At 49.4% G+C, this 25,888-nt stretch overlaps 3 protein-coding genes across 3 annotated transcripts in view; all 3 read left to right on the top strand.

Annotated features, from left to right (window-relative positions):
- The window catches only part of HIPK1 (homeodomain interacting protein kinase 1), an 89,573-nt gene extending 67,102 nt beyond the window's left edge, over positions 1-22,471 (top strand). Inside the window, exon 16 of the mRNA XM_055137478.1 lies at positions 20,334-22,471. Coding sequence (XP_054993453.1) covers positions 20,334-20,354 — 21 coding nt within the window. The 3' untranslated portion in view covers positions 20,355-22,471. The remainder of the gene's footprint in view (positions 1-20,333) is intronic.
- On the top strand, positions 1,162-5,967 carry OLFML3 (olfactomedin like 3). Its single transcript, XM_004616251.2, has 3 exons — positions 1,162-1,355; positions 2,033-2,318; positions 2,609-5,967. The coding sequence occupies exons 1-3, from the start codon at positions 1,242-1,244 to the stop codon at positions 3,427-3,429; spliced, it is 1,221 nt and encodes a 406-aa protein (XP_004616308.1). The 5' UTR covers positions 1,162-1,241; the 3' UTR covers positions 3,430-5,967.
- On the top strand, positions 8,467-12,660 carry LOC129404802 (ornithine decarboxylase-like). Its single transcript, XM_055137484.1, has one exon. The coding sequence runs from the start codon at positions 11,442-11,444 to the stop codon at positions 12,081-12,083; it is 642 nt and encodes a 213-aa protein (XP_054993459.1). The 5' UTR covers positions 8,467-11,441; the 3' UTR covers positions 12,084-12,660.
- Positions 22,472-25,888: the final 3,417 nt, after the last annotated feature.

Below are 25,888 nucleotides of genomic sequence, written 5' to 3'. Positions count from 1 at the left end.
TTCGAGAACCCATCCCTTCACCAGTGCCCATTCTCCACCACCAGTAAACCCAGCATCCCTCCCACCCTCCCCAGTCCCGTCTCCCCCCACCCCACCCTGCCACTATGGCAGGGTATTCCCTTTTGTTCTCTCTCTGATTAGGTGTTGTGGTTTGCAATAAAGGTGTTGAGAGGCCATTGTGTTCAGTCTCTAGTTTACATTCAGCACGCGTCACCCCTCCCCCGCATGACCTCTGACCACATTTTACTTGGTGTTCCCTTCTCTGAGTTGCCCAGAATGAGAGACCAGCCTCCAAGCCATAGAGTCAACCTCCTAGTACTTATTTCTACTATTCTTGGGTGTTAGACTCCTAGTCTATTATTCTATATTCCACAGGTGAGTGCAATCTTTCTATGTCTGTCTCTCTCTTTCTGACTCATTTCACTTAGCATGATACTTTCCATGCTGATCCACTTATATGCAAACTTCAAATGGGAGCTCAACCTCTAGTTTTTGAGAATCGTCCATATTGTTTTCCAAAAGGGCTGAACTAGTCGGCATTCCCACCAGCAGTGTAGAAGGATCCCTTTCTTGGGGAATCTTTTAATGATGGGAAGAACCTTTGTAAATTTAATCTGCTCCATTTGCAGTGAGGAAAGTTCTTTTTTTTTCAGGCAAGAGTCGAGGCCTGCATTTCCCAGTTAACCCTGAGAGCACAGAGGTACTGGTACTTAGCACGAGGTGGCGCCAGTGAGCTGTAGAACGTGTTTCCCACAGCCACTGTGGCCTTTGCCCACCTCTTTTCGTTCCTCTCTTTTCCCCTGCTTTCTGCTTCCACTGGGCTGGACACAAAGCAGTTTGTGATATTATTGCTGGGGAAAGGACAGACTAACAGGTTATTTCTTAACTCAGTCCAAGAAACCTAAAATAGAGAAGAGTTTACTGAGATTTCTCTGGTTTCCGTCTCGCAGCTCACTCCTTTTCTGCATGACTGCCCTGGCGTTTGCATCTCCTTCCCTTCTCTGGGGAGCCTGTAGCTTAGGCAGGAGGTGGTTAAGGCTTCTGACTGCTCTGCACTAGGCCATCTGTGTTTGATCAGTCCAGGCGGAAAGGGGTGGGGGTGGGGGGAGGAGAGGAAAGGCATTCCAGAGTAGTGAGAGAGCCCAGAGATCCAGAGGAGACTCCGCCTCCGAAGCTAACCGGGGGCCCAAGTCGCGGAGCCAGGGCTCGCTCCTCATACTCTGGCCCTACTCTCCGCTGCCATGGGGCCTGGCACTCCTCTCCTGCTCTGGTTCCTTTTGTCCTGGACTGGTCCCCTTCGGGGACAGCAGCACCACCTTGTGGAGTACATGGAACGCCGGCTGGCTGCCTTAGAGGTGAGTGACGGCTGCTTCCAGGTCAGCGTGGAAGGATTCGCCATCTCCTCTTGCTTCACCCCCAAACCTGGCCAAGCCCTCCTTTCTCCCTACTCAGACCGATCAAGGCATTCCAAAGCAAACAGGCATGTGTTTGGGGCACCCCTGGGAGTGGCATGAAAGAAGGGAACAGTGGAAATGAGAGCTCAGGTGGGGAGGATGCATCTTGAAATGAGCTGATGATTCTCTTGAAGTTGGAAGTTCCCAGAGAGTGCAACTTTCTTCTTTTTTAAAATTTAGATATTTTAAGTAGTGCTGGGAGTCAAACTCAGGCCCCTGTGTGCAGGGTATGCTCTTGACCCTTGTGCCACATCCCATCCTTCTTCATGCTTAGCCCTCCAGAGCCTCTCAGATGCCCAGGAGGCGAACTGTCTCATGGAGCAGAGATCCCCTTCCTACACCCTCTTCCCCTCAGGTCCCTGAGAAGTGCCAAAGGCTCACCGAGAACATGCGGGGCCTGCATCTTAGGACAAGAGGCCTGGGGGACTCAGCTGGGCTCTTGGCACACTTTGCATCCCTGGACATGTGGTGGGGGTGGACGTAACAGGGAAGCGCGGCTGAATGGTACTCCCTAGCCAGGCCTCTCCTGCTGGGGTGTTGGAGGCCTCAGGCCTCCCCTACCCCCCTCATCCCTGCAGGAGCGTCTGGCGCAGTGCCACGACCAGAGTAGTCGGCATGCAGCCGAGCTGCGGGACTTCAAGAACAAGATGCTCCCGCTGCTGGAGGTGGCAGAGAAGGAGCGGGAGGCACTCCGCACCGAAGCCGACTCCATCTCGGGCCGGGTGGACCGTCTGGAGCGGGAGGTGGACTATCTGGAGACCCAGAACCCCACGCTCCCCTGTGTCGAGGTGGACGAGAAGGGGACTGGGGGCACAGGGACCAAAAGCAAGGGCCGAAGAAATGAGAAGTATGACATGATGACAGGTAATGGGATATGAGAGCAGCCTCAGACTCCACGCCCGGTGGCTCCTCGCCCTCCTCCTTTCCCCTCCTCATCCCAGTCCATGTGGGCTCTAGCTTTTAGGGTCTGTTGGGGGGAAGTTGCTGTCAGACAGGTTCATGCAGGAGTTTCTGGGGAGCCAGGCCTTTGTCGTACCTTCCTCCTGCCCCTCCCACCTTCTGGTCCCCAGTGGCATGTTCTTGCTGTGGGCAGGGGTTCCGGGTAGGCCCCTAACTCAGCTGGGCTGGCTTGTGCTTTCCTCCCTCCCCACCAGACTGTGGCTACACCATCTCTCAGGTGAGATCCATGAAGATCCTAAAGCGGTTTGGTGGCCCCACGGGTCTGTGGACCAAGGATCCCCTGGGCCCGACAGAGAAGATCTTCGTGTTGGACGGGACCCACAATGACACAGCTTTCATCTTCCCGAGGCTGCGTGACTTCACCCTGGCCATGGCTGCCCGGAAGGCTGCCCGAGTGCGTGTGCCCTTCCCCTGGGTGGGCACGGGCCAGCTGGTCTATGGTGGCTTTCTGTACTATGCCCGGAGGCCCCCCGGGGGGCCTGGTGGGGGTGGAGAGTCGGAGAACACACTGCAGCTCATCAAATTCCATCTGGCCAACCGCACGGTGGTGGATAGCTCGGTGTTCCCGGCTGAGGGCCTGATCCCCCCCTACGGGCTCACAGCCAACACCTACATTGACCTGGCAGCCGACGAGGAGGGCCTGTGGGCTGTCTATGCCACCCAGGAGGATGACAGGCATCTGTGTCTGGCCAAGTTAGACCCACAGACGCTGGACACAGAGCAGCAGTGGGACACACCCTGTCCCCGAGAGAACGCAGAGGCGGCCTTTGTCATCTGTGGGACTCTCTATGTCGTCTACAACACTCGCCCTGCCAGTCGGGCCCGAGTCCAGTGCTCCTTTGATGCCAGTGGCACCCTGAGCCTGGAAAGGGCAGCTCAGCCTTATTTCCCCCGGCGGTACGGTGCCCATGCCAGCCTCCGCTATAACCCCCGTGAGCGGCAGCTGTATGCTTGGGATGATGGCTACCAGATCCTCTACAAGCTGGAGATGACAAAGAAGGAGGAAGAGGTTTGAAGAGCAAGCCTTGAGCTTTAGGGCTTTCTTGTCCGCCCTGGTCTCCAGCCCCACTCAAGTGCCTGCTCTGCTTCCTTTAAATGAGGGCCACCTGTGCTTCCAGCCCCCTGGTTCTAGTCAGTGGAAGCCAAGATCCTCATCTCCCTTCATCTCCTGGGGACTTTGAAAGGGAACAAATCTGAGATGCTGCTTCCTGTTCCACCCCAGGCCAGTGCAGTTCAGGCCTGAGATAGAGCCCCGGATGGGGGTGACCCCAGGGAATGGAACAGAGTATGTCTTGTCTTGTGGGTCCCAGGAGGTAGAAAGAAGGCGACTTTGAGCTCTGCCCTCACCTCCCTGCAGAGCCCTGAGGAGCGGAACGCTGCCCACGTCATTTTGTACGGTAACATTTCACATTAAACAGAAATCCATGGCTCCTCTCTTCCCTGTGTGTTGGGGGGCAGCCCTCAGGTCAGGTTTCTCCCCTTAACCCTCATCTCACTCCTCCACCCTCAGCCCTGAGCCCCGTTAGGCCTTGGCAGGGAGAGGGAATGTGTCCAGGCTGTGAGGCGCCTAGGGAAGCCCTGGGTCCCGCCTTGCTCCTGGCACATTGCCTCAGGCCTCAGGCCCTGGGCTGAGCCTTCAGTTCCAACCCGGCGCCTGGAGAGTTGCAAGCAGCAACCAGTTTCAGCCTGTTTCTGCTGTGTGGGATCCAGGGCTTTCAGGCTCATGTCAGGACAATCTTCCTTCTCACCAAGCCCCCTGCCCTTCTCCCTGCTCCCTGCCCCCGGCTCTGGGTCCAGCCCGGCTCTCCAGGGCCAGGTTGCACAACTGTTGTCTGGGCTGCTGTGGCTTTCTGCTGCCAGTGTCTGTGGCTCGGCCAGGAGGAGGGGCCCTGACCCGCCCCAGATGCTCTGACCAGCTTCCCAGAGGCCCTGTCCTTTCTCCTCTCTCACAGCCTCTAGCTCCCTACCCCAGTCCTGGCTCCTGGCGATTTAACCCTTTCTGGCCTGCTTTCTGAGCCCCAGGGTCTAAATTGCAGGACCATCCTGGGCAGGGACATGGACCCCGAGAGGCGAGTCTCTCCTGACTTAAACCCCCGTACTCAGGAGCACGGATGGCCTAGGGTCCTCAGGCGGCAGGAGCCCTCAGGATGCTTTTCCCCTAGGGGGAGGGGAAAGGAATTGGGTCCTCCCCGCCCAGCACCCCAGCCAGGATGGAGTGAAGCAGTCAGGCCCTGTGATGCGCCTTTTGTCTTCCTTTCCTCAGCAGAGCTGCTCCTGACAGTAGGGTGATGGGGGAAGAGAAAGGCCCCTCACAAAGCGGAGGGCTGGGCCACTCCCCTCGACTCTCTCCTAATGTGGGGTTGGCAGCAGTAATCACTGCCTGTCAGCTGTGCTGGGGTCTGCCCACGGAACATCTGGTGTGAGGAGCAGGAGTCTCCCGCCCCCCCCCCTTCCTGGAGGCCTGGAGAGAAGAGGGCGAGGGCCCCCCGGGGGGGGGGCGTGCCCTGGGAACGTGGGCACATGCTCTGCTCTTTCCCACTGACACCGCGTCGGCGTCAGGTAAGTGACTTGGGCTGGCTCGTCTGGGCCGCTGCCTGACAGCGTGGCACATCGGGAGCAACCTTCTTCTGGTGGCTGAGGAGAGATGAACATCAGGGATGTGTCATTGACACAGCCAGACAGGAGCAAGTATAAGTGCCCAGGATGTGACTGGGAGAATGTGTGCTTTGCACTGTGACGCCCCTGGCTCCATCCCTGCCCTGCCAGCAAAACCCACAGCCTGCTTGCTTTTTTTTTTTTTTTTTTAGTTTGTTTTTGGGCTACACTCAGCTGTGCTCAGGACATCTGTCTGGCTCTGTGCTCAGGGATCACTCCTGTGGGCTCAGGGGCCATGTGTGTGAAAGTACTTCCCTTCACCGGGAAGGGGCAGCCCAGTCCCCCTTGCCCACTGCTGTTGCAGCTCCTCTCTAGCTGATTCAAGTCTATAGTTTAGTTCCCCTGTAAATTCCTGGACTCTTGGGCACTGGGTAGTTCACGCTTTCCCAAGACCGTAAATTCTCACAGGAGACCAAGAAATATAGATAGTAGCCAGGGAGCTGGTGGAATAAATAACCTAAAAGACCCCAAACACATATAGGGTGTTAATCTTATCTCAAAGACACGGATGGGCCCTAAATTAACAAAATATCTCTGGGAAAGAAATGGAAATCCTGTCACACTTGGATAAGTAGCACAAAGACCTAGTTTTTCAATAAAATCAGAAAAATGAGCCATACTTAGTCCTATACTAATTTCCTCCCTGCACGGCAAGTTTCTATTTTCCAATAAACTGTACTGTAATTTTATAACTCTGGGTCTGAGCATCTTTATTACTCAGTATTATCAAGAACCCGGGAACTGTGGACAAGCACAGAGGTTCGCCCTCACAGCTTCTGCATCGTGTGCTATCAGAGAGCAGACCCAATCAGCCGTGTGTAAGGCAAGGGCTCTACCATCATTCCAGTCCCCAAACCTGGTCATCTGCTTCTACTATGTGTGCCTGCCTTGGTGGCATCTTTTTGGGGCCTGATTCCTCTAGGAGAAAGTCTGGAGAAATCAGGGATGGTGGGGGGCGGGGTTGGAAGGTGGGAAGGAAGAGGAAAGCAAGCTTAAAATTTGGGGTGGGGGTGTGGGTGGTGGCAGGGAGTAGGGAGCTAATACAGTTGGTAGGGTGTTTGCCTTGTATGCAGCTGACCTAAGTTCAATCCTGACACCACACAGAGTTCCCTGAACACCATCAGGAGTGATCTCTGAGCACTATTGAGTGTGGCTCCCAATTCTTTTGGCAGAAGGAGGCATACAGCATTTTTGGAAAAGGTCACTTGGACTTCTCTGAAAGGGCAGAAAGCTCTGGGGCTAGATTCCAGTTGCAGGTGCTGTGCTGGGAGCATTTTGGAAGGTGAGTGAAGTGTGGGCAGATCCTGTGAACTCTCTGCACGCATTAGCCTAGACAACCCAAGGACAACCTTGGGCCAACCTGCCTCCCACAACAGCCTTCTGAGCTCGGCCATGGCTCGACGTAGGAACTCTGACTTGGGTAGAACAGAAGGTCGACCAGGAGACCAGAAGATAAGCCAAGGCCACCTTGAGGCCTGGGGGAGTCGGAAGCTGAAACCCCAGAGAGAAGTGGCCATCTGCACACCGGGCTCTAGGGAGTGAGCAGCCTGGGAATGGGGGTGCTGGGGAATCCCCGGAAACAGGAGGGCTTTCCTGCTGTGGAGCCAGCTGGTCTCGGTATCTGCCCTAGGTGCTTCTCTGTCTGAGGAAGGCGTGGCTCCAGGCAAGGGGACTTGTCAGGGTCTGCCCTTAACTTATAGGCTCTGATCTTTGTTTTCTTTTTCACTTTTTATTAAGGTACTGAGATTTAAAATTCTGTTGATCACACTTTTTTGGTTGGTGTATGTGTGTGAGTGTGTGCAGGGGTGGGGGGGGCACACATGTGGGTCTCAGGGCTTACTCCTTGCTCTGTGCTCAGGGATCACTCCAAGTGGGCCTGGGGGTCCATGTGGGATGTCAGGTTGGTCACATGCAAGGCAAGTGCCCTACCTACCGTACTATCTCAGCCCCTGTTAATTACACTTTTCGTGCATAGGTCTGTCATTCCAACCCACATCCATCACTCCACCTGGGTTCCAAGGTCCCTCCCAACCACCCTCACTCCCATGTAAGCTCAGTCCTAGATAAAGTTTTCAGTACTGGTGCTTTGGTTTTTTGTTGTTGTTGTTGTTGTTGTTGTTGTTGTTTTTGCTTTTTGGGTCACACCTGGCGGTGCACAGGGGTTACTCCTGGCTCTGCACTCAGGAATCACTCCCTGGCGGTGCTCAGGGGACCATATGGGATGCTGGGAATCGAACCCGGGTCGGCCGCGTGCAAGGCAAACGCCCTACCCGCTGTGCTATCGCTCCAGCCCCAGTACTGGTGCTTTGACTGTATATTGTTTATTTCTTTTCATCCCACATATGGGAATTTTGGGGTTTTTTTTGGTGTACTTGATGTCATGCATGCACCTATAGATGAACAGATCTAAGTTCCTGAGATTCTGCAAAATTATAAATCAAAAGTTGATCAGGTAAAATTCCTTCAAGAAATCTTACAACTATGTAAATTTTAAAATGACATATGACAGTCCTAATATGTCATTTAGGAAGAATTCTGTGCTAGCACATCAAAAATGATATGAAATACTTTCAGCTGCCGCACGAGCATGATCCCAGAGGCCAACTTTGGACACTAGCAGCTCGCAGAGAGGCCTCTGGACTGTGAACGGAGCCACTGCTCCATGCGGTGCAGGCTTTTCCATCTTTTTTTTTTCTTGTCCCCCCCCTCCAGGCTTTTCCATCTTATGAGCACCACAAAAGGGAAGTAAAAGCTCGCAGCGATGCAGTTTCTGGCAGAATTTTCCCTGGACTTTATACAGAAATCCAAAACCAATTAACCAGTTGTCATTAAGATGACAATTAACATCTCTTAATTGTGAGCAATGTGAAACGGTTCCTTTTTAGCAGGTCTGACTTTGTGGGGAAACTCCAAACAATAACTGAGTTTTTTGTTGAAATATTGAAGGTAATCAAAGTAGCAGCCATTTTTCTAGACTGTGAACTAAGCCATAGCCCCACGCTGGCCGAGGAAAGGAAATATCCGTCTTTCCTGGTTGTTTCCCATTTTTGGGGAGAAACAGGCATGGCATCCACCATATTATGAGGTCTATTAAGCAGGTACGAACTGGGCGGCATGGGAAGGGGGAAGAGAAAAAAAAAAGAGTTATGTACTCGGAACAGTGGGACTTCATATCTCTTCATTCTTAGCAATGGAAAACTAATTATCAAATGCTTCCTTGGTAGTAGGGCTGTCTTTGTTGGGGAGAAACTCCAACAACAATAGTGAGTTTTGTGTTGAAATATGGAATGTAATCAAGGTAAAGAGAAAATGAAGTGAAATTCATCAGTTACGCAGGTGGGGGTGGAGGGGCGGGGGGTGGGAGGTATACTGGGGTTTTTGGTGGTGGAATATGGGCACTGGTGAAGGGATGGGTGTTTGAGTATTGTATAACTGAGACATAAGCCTGAGAACTTTGTAACTTTCCACATGGTGATTCAATAAAATAAAACACACACACAATAAAAATGATATGAAATAGATAAATCTTGCAAATGCAACTTTTAGTAAGAGTAAAAAGAATTAAGAAAAGGTTCTGTGTGTGGTGGGGGGTAGAAATCAGAACTCGAGGCTCTGCTCTTTGCTTCTGGGGCCCTGATGTTGGCCTCAGTATCCCCTGCTGAGCTATCCCTTGGTCCCTGCTTCATGTGTCCTTCCCAGGAGGAGACTGAATTAACACTAAATGGTCCCTGGGGGTTGGCAGCGAAGGTCTCAGAAGTGAAGTTGTGGGTCCATCTGTGACCCCTTTCCTCGGGTGCTGAGCTAAGCCAGCTGCGGGCATCTGTGTCCCTTCTCCACCCCGCTCTGGTCTCCCCCTGGGTCTCCTGGGCACCCTGGGCACTGTCCCAGGGCTGATGACTGCACCTTTCCTCCATCATACAGGCCTGTCTGTGGCTGCAGCCGGGCCTGGACACTCCTGCACTGCCCTGGCCATGCTCCTAGTGAGCTCTGCTGCTCCCTGACGGTTGCTCTCATAAGGCCGTGCTTAAACGACGAAATCTGTATTTATGGATTTAATAACTGCTGGAGAATTATTCATGCGGAGGCCAGTGTATTCCTTCAAAGGGCAGAGTGAGAAAATAAAAACAAAGGCCTCCTGCGTCTCCTCTCCACATAGAGGGGAGGCAGGTCTAGAGAGAAGCCCGAGGGTGGCCTTGGGGTCTCAGCTCTAACTGCCTCTAAGGCTGCCCCTGACTTACGCTGCACACCCCAGGCCAGCAAACCCGTTCTTCTAGGAATTTCTACAGCATGCTCACCTGCTCTGGGGAAGGCAGGCTTGCTGGGGGAGAGGGCCCCAGGACAGCAGCGACCCTCGTTTCACCCCTGCAACACAACCAGGAATGATCCCTGAGCACAGAGCTGGGAGTAGTCTCTTAACAGCTGGGTACAACTGAACCCCCTGCATCCTGCCTCTCCACCCAACAGAGAATGAATCGGGCACTGGATAGAAGAGACGGGCAGCAGGGTGGGGCAGACGGTCCTGTCTTCCAGTCTCCCCCGGGCATACTCCATGTTGGTCTGCAGATTCTGCAGAATGCTGAATCCTTAGCTGAATAACTCTCTTTGCTTATTCATTTTATTTCATTGCATTAATTTGATTTTGGCGGTGCTCAGGACTTTCTCCTGACTGCTCAGGAGTCACTCCTGGTAGTGTTTGAAGGATCCTACGTGGTACTGGGACCATCTACAGGGCCTTACCAACTGTTCTAGCTCTCAGATCACTTAGTTTATTCCTGTTTGTTTATTTGGGGGCCCTCCCCATTGGTGTTGGGGATCTGGTAGACTCAGATTAGCATGAGAGGGTTCATTTCTTGTCTAACATCCCGTCCGGAGGGAATCACTGCAGCCCTGCACAGACAGGTGGGCCCGTAGCTTCAGCTTTGCAACTATGCCCTGCACTGGAACCACAGGAATCCCTAGAACAGCCTCACACTCCCTCTAGTGATGCTCCATGAATGCTGTGCCTTAACTGGTGCCGAGGAAGCAGGTCTTGGTTTATGGCCACTGTCCGCTGACAATGGGTGGTTTCCACCCCTGCAATCCCTGTCCAGTAACCTGCATTCTTTTTGTATTGAGGCCCTGTAATTTACAATACATTCACTGTATCATGTATCACGGTCATCCCGTTGATCATTGATTTGCTCAAGCGGGTGCCAGTAATGTCTCCATTCATCCTAGCCCTGAGATTTTAGCAGCCTCTCTTTACTCATTCTTCCCAGTGGTGCCACATTGGAGGCTCTTTCAGGGTAAGGGGAATGATACCTATCATTGTTACTGTATTTGGCATATCAAATACACCACGGAGAGCTTGCCAGGCTCTGTGTGCAGGCAGGATGCTCTTGGTACCTTGCCAGGTTCTCTGAGAGGGAGAACTAGGCTATAAGTGGTCCTGGAGCATTGTTTTATAGTCTCTGGATCTTGGCCGTTGATGGGATTACACGGTGCTGGGGGCAGTTTGTGGGTGTAGCTGCCAAACTACTGGAAAATGGGGGGTCTGGGTGGAGGAGGCCCAGTCCCGATTTGAGCAGGCTTGGACATCTCAGCCCCGAGTCCTGCACACCTGGGTTCCTCTGCCGATTCCTTCATGTGTGAGGCTCGTCCGAACGTGTGGAGAGGGGCCTTGAGCATGGCTGTGGCTGGGTTCCAGAGGTCTTCAGCTGCCGGGGCTCTGCTCAGGGTGGGGAGGGAAACTCAACCTGCCCTGCTCCGAGGGGCCCTGGTGAAGACAGCCAGGCGCGGGGGCAAGAGACTCTGCCTACACCTCCTTTTATGCTGTCTAATGTCCAGTAACTAGGCAGTCACACCCAGGGACTGTTCCCGGCGCCATGTAATCCCACCAACAGCCAACATCCAGAGACTATAAAAACCAAACACCCAGGCATCTTATAGTCTAGTTCTTCTGGGAGAACCTGGTAAGCTACCAAGAATTTCCTGCCCACATGGGAGAGTCTCGCAAACTCCCCATGGTGTATTCATATGCCAAAACCAGTAACAATGATGGGTCTCATTCCCCTGACCCTGAAAGAGCCTCCAATTCAGCACCATTGGGAAGGATAAATAAAGAGAGGCTTCTAAACTCTCAGGGCTAGGGCGAATGGAGACCTTACTGAGACTGCTCAAGAAATTCGATGATCAACAGGATGATGATGATGAATGCAATGATAGCAGAACCATATTGAAGACCCTTGCTGCTATCGGGGCAGGGTTTAATTGTGCCAGTAAGAATTAAATACAATTGGTGCAGAGTCTTGGGGTGCCTCCAGAAAGGATTATCTATGCAAATCCTTGTAAACAAGTGTCTCAAATTAAGTATGTGCCAATAATGGAGTCCAAATGATGACATTTGATAGTGAAGTTGAGCTGATGAAAGTTGCCAGGGCACATCCCAAGGCAAAGTTGGTTTTGCGGATTGCCACAGATGATTCCAAAGCAATTTGTCACCTTAGTGTTAAATTTGGCACCAGCAGGCTGCTCTTGGAAGGGGCAAAAGAACTGAACATTGATGTCCTTGGTGTCAGCTTCCATGTGGGCAGTGGCTGTCCTGACACTGAGACCTTTGTGCAGGCCACTTCTGATGCTTGCTGTACCTTTGACATGGTGGCTGAGGTTGGCTTCAGTATGTATCTGCTTGATATTGATGTTGGTTTTCCTGCATCTGAGGATATAAAGCTTAAATTTGGAGAGATCACCAGTGTAGTCAACCCAGCACTTGACAAGTATTTTCTCTCTGACTCGGGAGTGAGAATTATAGCTGAGCCGGGAAGATACTGTGTTGCCTCAGCATTTACACTTGCAGTTAATATAATTGCTAAAAAACTTGTTATAAAGGAACAGATGGGCTCTGGTGATGAAGATGAGCCGAGTGAACAGACCTTTACGTATTATGCGAATGATGGAGTATATGGATCATTTAATTGCATCCTTTGTGATCATGCACACGTGAAGCCTCTTCTGCAAGAGACCCAAACCAGATGAGACTATTACTCCTCTAGCATATGGGGGCCAACATGTGATGGCCTGGATGGTATAGCTGAACGCTGTGACCTGCCCGAGATGCATGAGAATGATTAGATGCTCTTTGAAAACATGGGTGCTTCATGTATGTTCATCGCAGCACTGTTTACAATAGCCAGAATCTGGAAAAAACCCGAATGCCCCAGAACGGATGACTGGTTGAGGAAACTTTGGTACATCTATACAATGGAATACTATGCAGCTGTTAGAAAAAAGGAGGTCAAGAATTTTGTAGTCAAGTGGATGGGCATGAAAAGTTCCATGCTGAGTGAAATGAGTCAGAAAGAGAGAGACAGACATAGAAAGATTGCACTCATCTATGGTATATAGAATAACAGAGTGGGAGACTAACACCCAAGAACTGTAGAAATAAGTACCAGGAGGTTGACTCCATGGCTTCGAGGCTGGCCTCACGTTCCGGGGAAAGGTCAACTCAGAGAAGCGATCACCAACTACATTGTAGTCGAAGGCCATGTGGGGGAAGGGAGTTGCGGGCTGAATGAGGGCTAGAGACTGAGCACAGCGGCCACTCAACACCTTTATTGCAAACCACAACAGCTAATTAGAGAGAGAAAACAGAAGGGAATGCCTTGCCACAGTGGCAGGGTGGGGTGGGGGGGAGATGGGATTGGGGAGGGTGGGAGGGACACTGGGTTTACGGGTGGTGGAGAATGGGCACTGGTGAAGGGATGGGTTCCAAACTTTGTATGAGGGAAGTATAAGCACAAAAGTGTATAAATCTGTAACTGTACCCTCACGGTGATTCTCTAATTAAAAATAAATAAATTTAAAAAAAAAATAAAGTTACCAAAGTTTCTTTAACCACCAGGAGGTCTGCCTCAGAGCTTGAAAACTGGCCTCACATGTTGGGGGGAACGGCAGGTCAGATAGAGAAGGGAACACCAAGTAAAGGATGTTGTGAGGACCCATTCGGGTTGGAAAATGCAAACTAAAAGTAGAGTAGACTGAACATGATGGCCACTCAATACCTCTATTGCAAACTACAACACCCAAAAGGAGAGAGAACGAAAGGGAATGCCCTGTTACAGAGGCAGGGTGGGGTGGTGGGGTGGGGGTGGGGGTGGTGAAAGGGATACTGGGATCATTGGTGGAGGTGAATGGGCACTGGTGGAGGGATGGGTAAACGATCACTGTATGAGTGAAATGCAAACACAAAAGTTCATAAGTTTGTAACTACATCACAATGATTCTCTAATAAAACATCTTTTAAAAGAAAAAAAAAAAAGAAAACATGGGTGCTTACACAGTTGCTGCTGCTTCGACTTTCAGCAGATTCCAGAGGCCCACTGTCTATCCACTACAATACGTTAATAGTAGGATTTCAGGCTAAAAATCTTCCACCACCATATCCATCAGTGCCAGATTCCCTTACCCCTGTCTTAAGGCCCCCTCCCACCCTAAACTACCCCCAGTGCAAACATATCTAAAAAACTACTACAGTTTGCGTTACATGTTTATAATGTGTTAACAATTATGGTTTTGATGACACCAAAGCATCTAAGATCTTTTGATCAATGTTCTTATCCAATAACTTATATTTTAAAAAAATCTTTAAAAAAATTAACTTTAATTAAAGTGCCAGGATCTACAAAGTTACCGACAGGTGAGTCTTAGTCCTATACTATTCTGACACCAATGTCAACTTCCTTCCTCCAGTGTTGCATGTTCCCACTGCCTTCCCACCACCACCCGCCCTGTATTCATTTTGTTTGTTTTGTTTTGGGGCCACACCAGGAGATGCTCAGGGATTACTCCTGGCTTTGCACTTAGGAATTACTCCTGGCAGTGCTTTGGGGACCATATGGGATGCCAGGAATCGAATCCAGTTTAGCTGTGTCCAAGGAAAGTGCCCTACTTGCTATACTATTGTTCCAGCCCCATAACCTCTGTGTGTGTGTGTGTGTGTGTGTGTGTGTGTGTGTGTTTGGGTGTATTGGGGTCACACCCAGCGATGCTCAGGAGTTACTCCTGGCTCTGTGCTCAGGAATCAGTCCTGGCAGTGCTTGAACCATTAGGGTTGCCAGGGATTGAACTTGGTCAGCTGCACCCATGCACGGCAAAATGCTCTACCTGCTGTACTAGAACTCCAGCCCACCGAACCTGTATTCTTTTTTTTTTTTGCTTTCTGGGTCACACCCAGCGATGCTCAGGGGTTACTCCTGGCTTTGCACTCAGGAATTACTCCTGGCAGTGCTTGGGGGACCATATGGGATGCCGGGGATCAAACCTGGGTCGGCCGCGTGCAAGGCAAACGCCCTACCCGCTGTGCTATCGCTCCGGCCCCCCGAACCTGTATTCTTAAGCATTATTTCTTCCTTCACAGGAAAGGTCAATGGACACAGGATTTTATTGTTATTGCAGCTGTTGTTGTTTATGTTACTCGGTGGTGCTCAGCGATCATTCTTGCTGATCTCTGGAGATCGTATAGGGTGCCAAGGATCAAACCGAGGTCAGATGCATGCAAGCGTTTCTCACTGTTCTCTTACTGCAGCCCTAAGCACAGAGGATTCTTTCTTCATTCCTGATTCTGACCTGCAGATCCCCCTCTCCTCCCTCTCTGGCCCTTCCAGCCCTTCTTAGTCTGGAGAGAGGTGAAATACTGTCACTGTCATTACATTGCTTAGATACTGAGGGCAAATTTAAGGATGTAAACTAGAGACAGACCTGAAAAGCCAGTAAGGGAAGAAAAAAGAAAAGTTCATTTTGTAGCACCAGATTTTAAATTGAGATAGGAGTAATCTCATTTAAACTAAACTTCAGGATGCATTCGCAAGCTTTTAAATGGCTGACAAATTAGCAGCCATACATTGAGATTTATGTTCTCTGGGTTTCTTAATGAAGGCAAGTGAGGCAGCTCAATATGCTATTGATTCATGGGCCAAGAAGGTTGGCCCTGGGCCCCCCTTAGCTGAGGGCAGGGAGCAGACATCTGGGTTCAGCTCATTGCAGGCTGCGGTCTCGACAGCATTAGCACCCTCCTCTCAGAGAAGATGAGGTGATGACTAAAGGGTATTAGTTGGTGTGAAGTGTTTTGTGACTCATTGAAAGCCCCACCTGTGCCTGCTTTGTTCCTCATTTAATACCTGTCCTCATATGGTGCTGTGCTGGGTTTCATGCACTGAAGACCTGGGACAGGCTGGGGATCTTGTAAGAAGGAGCAGAAGGAGCAAAAGGAGCGGCTGGAGTGATAGCACAGCGGGTAGGGTGTTTGCCTTGCACATGGCTGACCCGGGTTGGATTCTCAGCATCTCATATGTTCCCCCAAGCACCCCTAGGAGTAATTCCTGAGTGCAGAGCAAAGAGTAACTCCTGTGCATCTCCAGGTGTGACCCAAAAAGAAAAAAATCATTATTATTGGGGCTGGAGCAATAGCACAACGGGTAGGGCATTTACCTTGCACGCGGCTGACCTGGGTTCGATTTTCAGCATTCTGTTTGGTCCCCAGAGCACCTCCAGGAGTAATTTCTCAGTGCAAAGCCAGGAATAACCCCTGTGCATCGCAAGCTGTGACCCAAAAAGGAAAAAAAAAAAAAGCAAAAGGATCCTGTGTACAAATGCCAAGAAGGCGAGAAGACTTGATGGTCCTAAACAGAAGAAGCTTATTGACTCCCAGACCATTAAAGGGGGTGGGGAGGTGGAGTTCTTCTGACTTAGACCCCAGTAGTGGGGTTGGACAGGTGTGATGGGGGCCAGAGGAGTCAAAGCGGAAGCTGGAGTCCAGCTGCACAGTGGTGTAGCCCCACGGTGGTGTAGAATGAGGCCTGACTCCTGGTTCTGGGGCAGGGCCGAAAGGAGGTTGCAGAGGCTGTGGGAGGCGTCCAGTGTGCAGGCATTGTGGACATGGACATGGTGGCATCTAAGTCAAGCGTCAGTGGCAGGTCCAACTGAGGCAGATAATTGATTCATTAAAATGTCATGAATACGTTTGCATATAAGTGGATCAACATGGAAAGTATCATGCTAAGTGAAATGAGTCAGAAAGAAAGAGACAGACATAGAAAGATTGCACTCATCTGTGGAATATAGAATAATAGACTATAAGACTAACGCCCAAGAATAGTAGAAATAAGTACCAGGAGATTGTTTCCATGGCTTGGAGGCTGGTCTCTCATTCTGGGTAATTCAGGGAAGGGACCACCAAGTAAAATGTGGTTGGAGGTCATGTGGGGGAAGGGTGAGGCGGGCTGAATACAGACTAGAGACTGAACACAATGGCCACTCAACACCTTTATTGCAAACCACAACACCTAATCAGAGAGAGAGAACAAAAGGGAATTCCCTGCCATAGTGGCAGGGTGGGGTGGGGGGAGACGGGACTGGGGAGGGGGGGAGGGATGTTGGGTTTACTGGTGGTGGAGAATGGGCACTGGTGAAGGGATGGGTTATCGAACTTTGTATGGGGGAAACATGAGCACAAAGATGTAAGGATCTGTAACTGTACCCTCACGATGACTCTCTAATTAAAAATAAACTAATAAAAAAATGTCATGAATATTGATAAATGTTTACTCTGTGTTTATTCACAAAAACAAGACAGATGCGGACTTGCTTTCACAGCAGGTGCAGTGCTGGGAGGAGTTGATTGTACATTAGGTAGAGCATTTGCCTTCCATATGCCAACTTAGGTTTGATCTCCGGCACCCCATAGGGTCCCTGAGCACTGCCAGGAGTGATCCCGGAGCTCAGAGCCTGAGCACTACTGGGTTTGGCCCTGACCACCCCACCAAAGAGCTGAGTAAACAGATATCTACACTGCAGTGTGGAGCAGTGTGGAGTGGGGGGGGAAGGAAGGGCCTCCACCTCTCCTGAGGGAGGACAAGCATTCCGGCTATAGCAAGAGGCGGCCACTGACCTCCCTGCCCAGCCGCTCTCCTGGCCTCAGCCCCTTCCCATAGGTGTCCCTGAGGAGACCTCATGCTTCCTTTGTGGGCACATTTCTCCACATGGGTGAGGCGGGGGACTGCGCACCAGCCCTGAGGGCAGGGCTGTTCCTCCTGCTGCAGGGGTATGGACCCTAAAATTGCCTCCCTCTTACTTTTTGGTTTTGGGGCCACACTCAGTGGTACTCAGGGCTTACTCTCGACTCTGCACTCAGGGATGAATTTTTTTTTATTTAATCATAGTGAGATACACTGTTGCAAAGTTGTTCAGAGTTTCAGTCACACAATGTTCCAGCACGTCACTTCATCAGTGGATGTTTCCCACTACCCATGCCCCCAGTTTCCTTCCTGCCCACCTCCCTTGCCCCCCCTAAACCTGCCACTATGGTTTTCCTTTTCCTCCCCTCTTCCTCCCTCTCTTCCCCTCTCCTTTTGGGCATTATGGTTTGCAATGCAGGTACTGACAGATTATCATGCATATCTCTTACCTATTTTCAGTGCCCAGTTCTTGTCCAGAGTGATCATTTCCAAATGTCATTGTCATAGTGGTCTCCGGGATCACTCTTGGTAGGCTCAGGGGACCACTGGGGTGCTGGGAATTGAACTTGGGTGTGCCATATGCAAGGTAAGTGCCTCTCTCATGTACTTATAGGTCTGGCCCCAATTACTTTTTTTTTTCTAAATGCAATCTGGGCATTGTTTTGAGTCTGCCACAAGGGGTCTTCACTTGAACAGCCCTTGAGGTAAAGAGCCGTGTCCTTCCCAGGCTGCTGGGCATCAGGGTCCTCCTTTTCTCACGGAGGGACAGAGCTGTAGAGACATCCTGGCTTGCATGGCCTGTGCCTATGGGCGAGTTCCTCCACTTCCCGGGGAGGAAGAGCTGCCGTCTGCCCTGCGCGTGCATCCCCACCACAGGGCTCTGCCATGGACCCTCCCTGACCAGAGTTGCCTCCTCCCACTGCCTGTGGGCCGTGGAGCCACCCTGTGGGTCTCGGTACTGCCTTCATTAGCCGCTGAGAGAAGGGGCTTGAGGGGTAGGGAGACCCTCCCCAGGTACATGATAAGAGAAGGAATGGAAGGAGCAGAGCCAGGCACTGAGGAGGGTGGAGGTGAGTGAGGTATCAGCTCGGGGGACATGATGTCTTGGCTGGTCAGAGCATTCCCGGGTTGCTGGGGAAGGAGGCAAACAGCTTGTGGGGCTGAGCCTAAGAGAAGGGGGAGCATGGATCGACCACGGGGGTCCTTGGGGGGAGTTTGGAAGAGCGCCCTGCAGAGCCCCCTGAGAAAGTCCAGCAGCTTCTCCAGGCCTCCTTGGCAGCTGGGAGCCGTCTGCAGCTTCTCAATTTTGTGGTTGGGGCCATATCCAGCTCTGCAGGTGGGGAACACTGGAGCCATCCACAGCGGGGTGGGGTGGGAGGGGGGACCATAGGGTTCAGGAGATTGAGCTTGAGGCCTGGCGCAGCCCTTGCTGGAGCTTTTCCTGGCTGGCTTGCATTAGGGAGCCTTTACTGTATGTCCTTAGAGTGGCAGGACAGGTTTAATCCAAAATGCCTGAAGGGTTTTGGCTGCTCTGAGGTTCTAAGTAGCTACTGATAGCTTGGCACTGCAAGATGAAGGCCTTGCTGGGGGACGGGGGCTTTTTCCTGGCCCTGTGCTCAGAGAGCAATCCAGGAGGTGCTCAGGGGACCAAGCACTGCGGGGAGGTGGCGGGGGGAATGGAACCGGCATTGCTGTGTTCTGGGGCCTTAACTCTTGGATTATCTTTCCAGTCCCCATATTTGTTTTTTTCAAGCCCCAAAGTACAGGCACTGGTTCTCAAAACCAAGGTAAGGTCTCAGAATGAGAGGAAATTACACATAACCATTAGCAGTGTGTGCCAGAACGGTTTGCATTGCCTTTTGGGGTATTGCTCATGTAAAGGCGAGGTGGGGGGTAAATGTTGGGGTGGGGAGTGGGGGGCAGGAGGCAGGTGGTTTACAGAGCTGTGCAAATGTTAGAGAAGGAAACTAGAGGTAGTCTCACAAGATTTTCCACTTGAGAACTCGGTTTCATTTTTCAACAAAATATTGAAGAGGAAAAGTGGAATGACTGACGTGGGCCAGTCCTCAAGCGTGGCCTTTGAGGAGATGACAGGGTTCTTCTGGGCCTTGGGTCCGGGTTGGAATGGAGGCCCTGCCCCCCTCCACCTGGCCTCGGGGAACACATGAGCTGTTGGAGGTAGAATTGCTGCTTGTATTTTGTTCCTGCAACCCTGTGTACTTTTGTTTCACGCTCTGGCCCTGGCAAGTGTCTGCTGTGGTTTGACTCTGATTTGTTTGCATTTCAGTTGGTGGGAAGCCTCTGTGATTGGTTGCAAAGGGAGAGATTTGCTCTGCACGTAATTTAATCCAAGCGTTAGTTAATGAGTGTGCTCCCTGCAGACCCAGGCAATTTACGTCTTCCTCCAACCTTGGCTTCCTTGGGTCATTAGCAAGGATGCGGTTGGGGGCACCTTGTTAGATTCATCTGATCACAATACAGGGTGATTTACTGTAATGCCTGATATTGAAAACCTCTGCGGGAACTGTAGGAAGGAAGAGTGTTCTGGAGTGAATTTGTTAATGAATTTCCACCTCAAAGAAAGAGGTGGGGGTGGGACTGGAGGAAACAAACATTCTCTGACCAGGAAAAGGATCATGAGTAGTAAAATCAGGGGATTCTAGGTGATTCCAGAACAAAAACAATCAGAATTTACTTAAGAAAAAATCCCACAACATTCTATTCTCTGTTGAAAGTCATTAGTTTTGTGGAAAAGATGGCTTGGCATTTTTCTGATATTCTTAAAATAGAATAAATAAGCAGTCATTCTAATGGGGTGGGAAGGGAGGTTATGATCTAGGGTGTAAGTAATCTTGACTGGCTTCTGATTTGCATATACATGATAAAATATGCTGTTCTTCCAAATGCTGATTGCCAGGAAGAGGAACTCGGGAAGAATGAAAATATGTTCTGTAGGGGTTGGAGAGAGAGGACAGGGGTGAAGGCACTTGGCCTTGACTGGGGCTGACCCTGGGTCCATGCCTGGTTCTGCATAGTGTCCTTAGGAGTGATCCTGAGCTCCATCAGGTGTGGCCCCAAAACAAACAAGCAAAAATATAAAATCTGTTCACAGCAGGTGAAAACATTTGACTTTTCTCAGGAGGCAAAGTGGTATGAGGTTTGCCCTTTAAAATGTATGTATTGGATAAAAATATGTGTATGTCTTTGGGTGCAGCGGGCAGGGCTTTGCCTTGCATGCAGCTAACCCATGTTCAATTCCTCTGCCCTCTAGGAGAGCCCAGCAAGCTACTGAGAGTATCCCACCTGCACAGCAGAGCCTTGCAAGCTACCTGTGGCATATTCGATATGCCAAAAACAGTAACAACAAGTCTCACAATGGAGATGTTACTGGTGCCTGCTTGAGCAAATCTATGAGCAATGGGATGACAGTGACAGTGACAGTGATGTCTTTGGGAGAAGGTAATTTATTGCTTTTTGTACCCTCTTCTAAAAAAAATATATGTCAATTGTGGAAAATTTGAAAAGCACAAAAGAAAAAAAATCATCCATGTTCCATATGAATTTCAGGATTGCTTGATCCATTTCTTTGAAGAATTTCATGGGTGTCCTTATAGGGATGGCGTTGAATCTGTATAATGCTTTGAGGAGTATTGCTATTTTGACAATGTTGATTCTCCCTATCCATGGGGCATATGTTCCCATTTCCTCATGTCCTCTTTTATTTCATGGAGTAGCGTTTTATAGTTTTCTTTGTAGAGGTCCTTTGCTTCCTTAGTTAAGCTGATTCTGAGGTACTTGATTTTCTGGGGCACGGTTGTGAACGGGATTGCTTTTTTCATGTCCCTTTCCTAAGTGTCATTGTTTGTGTATAGGAAGGCCATGGACTTTTGGGTATTGATTTTATGGCCTGGAACAACAAACACCCACAGATAGCTAAAACAATTCTTGGGGAAAAGATGATGGGAGGCATCACCCTTCCCAACCTTAAACTTTACTACAAAGTGGTAACAATTATAACAGCATGGTACTGGAACAAAGGCAGAGCTGTAGACAAATGGAGCAGGGTGGAATATCCCTACACAGAGCCCCAAATGTATGATCATCTAATCTTTGATAAGAGAGCAAGGAAAGCCTCTTTAACAAATGGTGCTGGCATAACTGGGCAGCCACATGCAAAAGAACGGGTTTAGACCTTGATCTGACACCATGCACAAAAGTCAAATCAGAATGGATTAAAGACCTCAACATCAGACCAGAATCCATAAGGTACATTGAAGACAAGGTCGGTAAAACCCTCCACGATATTGAAGCTAAAGGTATCTTCAAAGATGACACACAACGGATCAACCAAATGGAAACAGAGATAAACAAATGGGACTATTTTAAACTAAGAAGCTTCTGCACTGCAAAAGATACAGTGACCAGAATACAAAGACAATCTACAGAATGGGAAAGGATATTCACTCAATACCCATCGATAAGGGGTTAATATCAAGGGTTAATCAGGCACTGGTTGAACTCTACAAGAAGAAAACATCCAACCCCATCAGAAAGTGGGCCAAAGAAATGAGCAGAAACTTTCTCAAGGAAGACATATGAATGGCCAAAAGGCACATGAAAAAATGTTCTTCATCACTAATCATCAGGGAGATGCAGATCAAAACAACCATGAGATACCACCTCACACCACAGAGAGTGGCACACATCCAAAAGAACAAAAGTAACCGCTGTTGGCGTGGATGTGGGGAGAAAGGGACCCTTCTACACTGCTGGTGGGAATGCCAACTGGTTCAGCCCTTTTGGAAAACAACAGGGAGGATTCTCAAAAAATTAGAAACTGAGCTCCCATTTGACCCAGCAATACCACTTCTGGGAACATATCCCGGAGAAGCAAAAAAGTATAGTCGAAATGACATCTGCACTTATATATTCATCGCGGCACTGTTTACAATAGCCAGAATCTGGAAAAATCCCAAGAGCCCAAGAACAGATGACTGTTTAAAGAAACTTTGGCACATCTATACAATGGAATACTATGCAGCTGTTAGAAAAGATGAAGTCATGAACTTTTCATATAAGTGGATCAACATGGAAAGTATCATGTTAAGTGAAATGAGTCAGAAAGAGAGAGACAGACATAGAAAGATTGCACTCATCTGTGGAATATAAAATAACAGAATAGGAGACTAACACCCAGAATAGTAGAAATAAGTACTGGGAGGTTGGCTCCATGGCTTGGAAGCCGGCCTCACATGCTGGGGTAAAAGGCAGCTCAGATAAAGAGGGGAACACCAAGTAAAATGTGGTTGGAGGACCCGCTCGGGAAGGGAGATGTGTGCTGAAAGTAGACTATAAATTGAACACGATGGCCACTCAATACCCCTATTGCAAACCACAACACCCAAAAGGAGAGAGAGAACAAAAGGGGTGGGGTGGGAGGATGGGATTGGGGGGTGGGAGGGATACTGGGTTTATCGGTGTTGGAGAATGGGCACTGGTGGAGGGATGGGTTCTCGAACATTGTATGATGGGAAAACAAGCACGAAAATGTGTAAATCTGTAACTGTACCCTCATGATGATTCACCAATAAAAAAATCATCTATGTATCTAACACACACTGATCTCATTTTTGAAACTTTTTGTTGTTGTTTTTCTTTATTTACATAATACTAAAAATGTAGAAATAAGGTTGAAAGGAATTTTTTAAATTTCTAGCATAGAGTTCAGAGAGCTCAATGGACTGGAGTGAAAGCTTTGCATGTAGGAGGCAAAGGTTTGTTCCCCTGCACGGCATGATCCTGGAATTCTCCCATGGGACCCCTAAGTATCAATCCAGGAGTAGCCCCAAAGCACCATTGGTACTTTAAAACAACAAAAATATCAGCACATTGTGTGCTTTTCTTCATACTTATCCCTCCCAAATATTTAGGGTCTTCTGATGTACAAAAATACCAACATTTTCTCAATCTCTGGCTGTTGTGTCATTTGCTCTTATTCCAAATAACTATCCAAGGATTTGACGGAGGTAGAAGCCAGCCTAAAAGGGGATGCTACCCCTTCCTGCCCACCCACCTTGGCCTCCCTGGGAGAGTGAGGACTAGGGAAACCAGACCAGAGTGGATGCTTGGGTCCCATCAGGTGCACTGTGCAGCTGTCAGGCTGCCCCTGAGGTCCTCTTGATCTTGCTGGTGTAAGAACTGGTCTCCACCAGCTGAGCTCTAGGTGAGCCTGGGCCTCGCTTGGAGTGAGGAATTGCTCTTTGTAGGAAAATAGTCCTCCCAGCACCACATCTTCCTTCACAGAAAATAATTTTGGGAAGAGGAAAATAGTGATGTGAAATAGTTTTTAGGAAGATGGGGGTGGGGTGGGGAGAGAGAGAGAGGAGAGAGGAGAGAGGAGAGAGACTCATTCAAGACAGAACACAGCTTCTTAAGAAGGGAGAGAGCCAGGGCTGGAGTGATAGCACAGCGGGTAGGGCATTACCTTGCACGCAGCCGACCTGGGTTCGATTCCCAGCATCCCATATGGTCCCCCGGGCACCGCCAGGAGTAATTCCTGAGTGAATTAGCCAGGAGTAACCCCTGTAGATTGCCAGGTGTGACCCAAAAAGAAAAGAAGAAGGGAGAGAGCCATGAAAGGTTCTGGGACTTGGTAATAAATGGATGTCTTCTAAATTGCTTTGGTTGGACTTGTCTGCATAAGATAAAGTTAAATCAGGGTGTTGTCACAGGAAAAGAGCTTAGGACTCTCACTGTTCTTCATACTCTTATCATGGCCTCTGTTTCTCTGGAAGATTTTCCTTTCTAGAAGAGTCTACTCTTCTCAGGGTGCTGTTCGGTGTTTTCAAACCTCTTTCTGCAGCTCTTGGGAGATTTGCCTTTGTGCCTTTGGGCTACCTTAGGACTGGTGACAAGGCAACTTCTTTAAATTACATCTTGGTTTTATTACTTCCCTGGAAAACTCATTGCCAGAGGCACCCTAGCTACCTGCCTGCCACAGGTTTTAAATAAAATAAAACAGATGATTTTCTTGGGATAGATTCCTCAAAGGCAAACATTGCCAAATTGCCCCCTGAAAATGGTTCTGATTGACCACAGGGAAGTTGAAGGCAGTTGGAAGAGAAAGAAAAAAGTGACAGAAAAGGCAATCTTGGTCTGGGACCTTGGACTCTCTCCACCTGGGGTGGTACGGTACCGTAGTTTAATACACAATCCAGATACATATCTGCCAAAAGTCACTGAGTTCCGAGATTGGTTTGTGTGCCTCTGGGATCTTGGCCATTCAGCAACTGTAGCAACTGTAGCACTGTAGCACTGTCATTCCATTGTTCATTGATTTGTTCGACTGGGCACCAGTAACATCTCCATTGGGAGACTTGTTGTTACTGTTTCTGTCATATCGAATACGCCACGGGTAGCTTGCCAGTCTCTGTGTGCAGGTGGGATACTCTCGGTAGCTTACTGGGCTCTCTGAGAGGGACGGAGGAATCGAACCTGGATCAGCTGCGTGCAAGGCAAATGCCCTACCTGCTGTGCTATCGCTCCAGCCCCAGGAAAACAACAAATTTTTTTAAAGATCTTTTTGTAAAGGTACTGAACTTGGGTTGGAGAGATAGTACTGGGCTTAGGGAACTTGCCTTGCAGCCACTCTCAGTTCACTCCCTTGTATTTCACATGATTCCTCCTGATCACAGAGCTAGGAGTAGCCCCTGAGCACTGTTGGGGGTGACCCAAAACAACACAAAAGAAAACAAACCCAAACCCATACAAAAACTGAACTGTACGCAAGCTTGTGAAACACTACTCACAGATTAGAGCTGTCTTTGCTGAGGCTTTAATCAGGAGTGACCAAGGGCATTTCTCATTTTATAGTGCTGTGAAATGGGCATTGCCACCCTCATTTCTAAAAACAGCAGAGTTAAGCTGAGTGGGAAATTGGCCAATCAGTTCTAATGGGCCAGAAAGCCCCAATGCCAAAGTCAATCTGCTCCCAAAGCCTATAGCCTTTACTTTAGGAGGATGTTCCCCTGCAAGCCTTCTTTCCTGGAGACACAGAGATGAGGATGGAATGTGGGTCTCAGTATCACATCTCAGTCCCTGGTCAGTTTATCATCTTACAGTGGCTTATAACACTCACCACTGCTATAGGTAGGACTTTGGTACTGCTAACTATTTTTTGGCTTTTTTGTATCTCACCCAGCAATTCTCAGGGCTTACTCCTGGCTCTGCACTCAAGAATCGCTCCTGGCAGTGCTCGGGGTACCATATGGGATGCTGGGTATCCAACCTTGGTTGGCTGCATGCAAGGCTAATGCCCTACCTGCTACTATTTCTCCAGCCTAGTACTGCTAAAATTTAAATGCAAGGAAATGTTTAAGAGAGGAGGAAAGATTGTGAGCATAAAGGATTGAGTTTGAAGAAGATAGAAAAGAGATTGCCCTTATATTTCAAAATGAATGAATTAATTTGGGTTTGGGGCCACACTTGGTGGTGCTCAGGGCTTACTCCTGGCTCTGTGCTTAGGGATCACCTCATATGTATTGCTGGGGATTGAAATTGGGTTGGTCACATGCAAGGCAAGAGCCTTAGCCCTTGTGCTATCTGACTCCTACTTATTTATTGGGCCTCCGAACAATGTTTAGAGGACCCTGGGACCACTCCTGATGACACTCTCTCTGCCTGGCTGTGAAGCCCAGAAGTTTCAGTGCTCAGGTAATCATATGGTGTCAGGGATATACCTCAGGACTTCTGAATGCAAGGCTCACATACAGGCATGCCAGTCCTTTGAATGATTGCCCAGTTCCATCATTCATTTTCAAACTAAAA

This window comes from Sorex araneus, chromosome 5 (genome assembly GCF_027595985.1).
Source record: "Sorex araneus isolate mSorAra2 chromosome 5, mSorAra2.pri, whole genome shotgun sequence".
Lineage (NCBI taxonomy): Eukaryota > Metazoa > Chordata > Mammalia > Eulipotyphla > Soricidae > Sorex > Sorex araneus.
The sequence above is the reverse complement of the archived record's forward strand: the minus strand, read 5'-3'. Positions and strand labels throughout refer to the sequence as shown.